This window comes from Vespula vulgaris, chromosome 6 (assembly GCF_905475345.1).
Source record: "Vespula vulgaris chromosome 6, iyVesVulg1.1, whole genome shotgun sequence".
Taxonomy (NCBI): Eukaryota; Metazoa; Arthropoda; class Insecta; order Hymenoptera; family Vespidae; genus Vespula; species Vespula vulgaris.
This window is the reverse complement of record NC_066591.1, coordinates 8,165,001-8,167,500: the sequence shown is the minus strand read 5'-3', so window position 1 is coordinate 8,167,500 and position 2,500 is coordinate 8,165,001. Positions and strand designations below refer to the sequence as shown.

The window sequence follows — 2,500 nt, the reverse complement described above, 5'->3', positions numbered from 1 at the left end:
AGCATTGGTTCGTTAACTAACAAGTCTCTTAAGAATGGCTCCGGTTCCAAGAAAGGTACTGCCGCCGCCGCCTTAGCAGCAGCAGCAGCAGCAGCCGCGGCCCACGACCCGAGAAAGGCGATAACCATCCGGCAAAATGACGCTTTTATCAGCGCCCTGAGCATTAGCACGATCGCACCCGCGCACAATGGCACGTACACCTGTCGCGTGACCAATGGCGCGGCCACCGTCGCTCATTCTGCACTCCTTCACGTCAACGGTAAACGCACACCGTTGGTGTACTCTCTCGTTCTTTCTTTCCTTCTTTATTTCTTTATTCGTTTCATTTTCTTTCTTTCTTTCTTTTTGTTTTCTTTATTTATTTACTTCTTTTATTTATTTATTTATTTATTTATTTATTTATTTATTTATTTATTTCCTAATATTACGTGACCTTCCGTCTCTCCCTATTCACGTGTACTTCTCATCGAGTGAATTTCATTCGTCTTTTTCATTTCGTTCGACTACGATATCGATACGTCTCTAAATAGTTATCACTAGTTTTGTGAATTTTTTACAAGCTTGCTGTTATTTATGATAGGAATTGTTCTGATATGATTCATGTTAGTTCGCAAGAGTTGAATTCCTCGAACGAGACGACACGTTTCCAAGAGACAAAATTTCCATGGTCAAGTGTATTTGTCTAGAATCGAACCGAAATTTTCTCTCTTATTAAATAATAGATATCGATAATGTTTAATGGTAAACCAGAGAAATATTCGTCGAGAGAGTTTACGAGAGAGGTCATGTACTCGATACGTTTTTTTTTCATTTGACGGTCTTAGTACGAGGCAAAATTTCTTTCCTTTTTTTCCTTTCTTTTTTCTTCGTTAATGAAAAAAAAAAAAAACAAAAAAAAAGAATGAAAAAATAAAATCAAATAAAAACGAAGAAGCCACGTGTTTGTACTCTTAAATATTTTCTCTCTCTTTCTCTCTTGTGGTTTTCAGATATCTCGTAAAACATGTTATAATGGAAACATTGGAAAATTCCTCTTTTAAATTCGGCCGCATTCTAGCGAATACACGTAACAAATTCCTCTACCCTGTTTAAATTTTCTTTTTCTTCTTTTTTTTTTCTTTCTTCCTTTTTTTTTTTTTTTTAAATCGTATCGACGATCAACGTCGATCGTTGTAACGATCAGATCGGTAAACTTTAAAAAGTGACAAATTTCTGCTAACATGCAAGTTATCAAAAGCAGTTGCACTCTGTGAAAGATCGGCACGTCGTCTTCGTGACGTTCAAAAGTCAACATCGAATTTCTATTTGACATTAAATTGCATCCTCGACCGTTCGAATCAGTCTTATCGAAAATATTTCCTAAAGATTTAAAATAAAATATACGAAGGGTCTGATAAAAAATAAAGAAAAGATCATCTTTGATTAAGACTGGATGCAATTTTTCATTCAAACTTTATTTTCGATTCCAATTTGGATCATTTCAAAATCAACGCGTTGACATTATTCAACCCTTTTGTTTTTTTACATTTTTATTTCCTTTTTTTTTATATATTTTTCTTTTTATTTTTGGACGACGTGCGTCATCGTATTCGACGTGCTACAAATAATATTCGTTCTATTATCTTCCGATTTTCTCGTTCTATCTATCTATCTATCTCTCTATCTATCTATCTATCTATCTATCTATCTATCTATCTATCTATCTATCTATCTATCTATCTATCTATCTATCTGTCTGTCTGTCTCTTTTGTACTATATTTCATCCTTTCCAGTCCTCGAACTCACTACTCTGCGTCTATTCGTTTATTCTTTCTTTTATGCTTCTTCCATTTCTTCTATTTCTTCTTCTATATACTATACTTCGAACCCTGCACGCTGTTTTCTTGCACGCCTAATTGCACGCTTCGATCGGATTTACATAACGAGTATATATTGTATATACTCTTGATACGTATGTATATACACACACGCACACATAAATATACGTATACACACGCATATACACACGCATACATACATACACAAAGATATATATATATATATTTGTATATATATTTATCTATATACTATCTGCTAGTAATTTATTTTCTCGTTACCGAAACGTTTTTAATGTATTCGACAGTTGAATAAGTATGTAGAAGATATTTCGCGTCGAGTTGTAACATCGAAATATCGAGCATTAATTCGATTCAAAATCGTTTCTTTTTCCTTTTTTCTTTTCTTTTTGATTATTCCTTTTATCAGACGTATTAATCATATTAAATCGTATACGTCCAGTTTTTCGAGTTTATTCATAATACAAAAATTATTTATAATAAAAAGCTCGATGTTGCAACGAGATGATAGAATTATCGTTCGTATTGACTTTAACTACCTCGCACACGTGTATGCATCGTCCAGCATTAACATATGTATATATTTTATATATATATATATATATATTTAATCAGGAAACACGTAATATGTTTTTGACTGAGTACTTATATCGTTGACACTTAA

The 2,500-nt window shown here is 33.2% G+C and overlaps 1 protein-coding gene across 7 annotated transcripts in view; it reads left to right on the top strand.

Moving 5' to 3' along the window:
- The window catches only part of LOC127064489 (cell adhesion molecule Dscam2-like), a 123,567-nt gene that overhangs the window by 88,255 nt on the left and 32,812 nt on the right, over positions 1 to 2,500 (top strand). For 5 of the 7 annotated variants that reach the window (XM_050995608.1, XM_050995610.1, XM_050995605.1 and 2 more), the window contains one exon: positions 1 to 259. This exon is cut by the window's left edge and continues 185 nt beyond it. The exons of the other annotated variants lie outside the window; for them this stretch is intronic. In XM_050995608.1, the coding sequence (XP_050851565.1) occupies positions 1 to 259 (259 nt within the window). The remainder of the gene's footprint in view (positions 260 to 2,500) is intronic. 7 annotated transcript variants of the gene reach the window in all.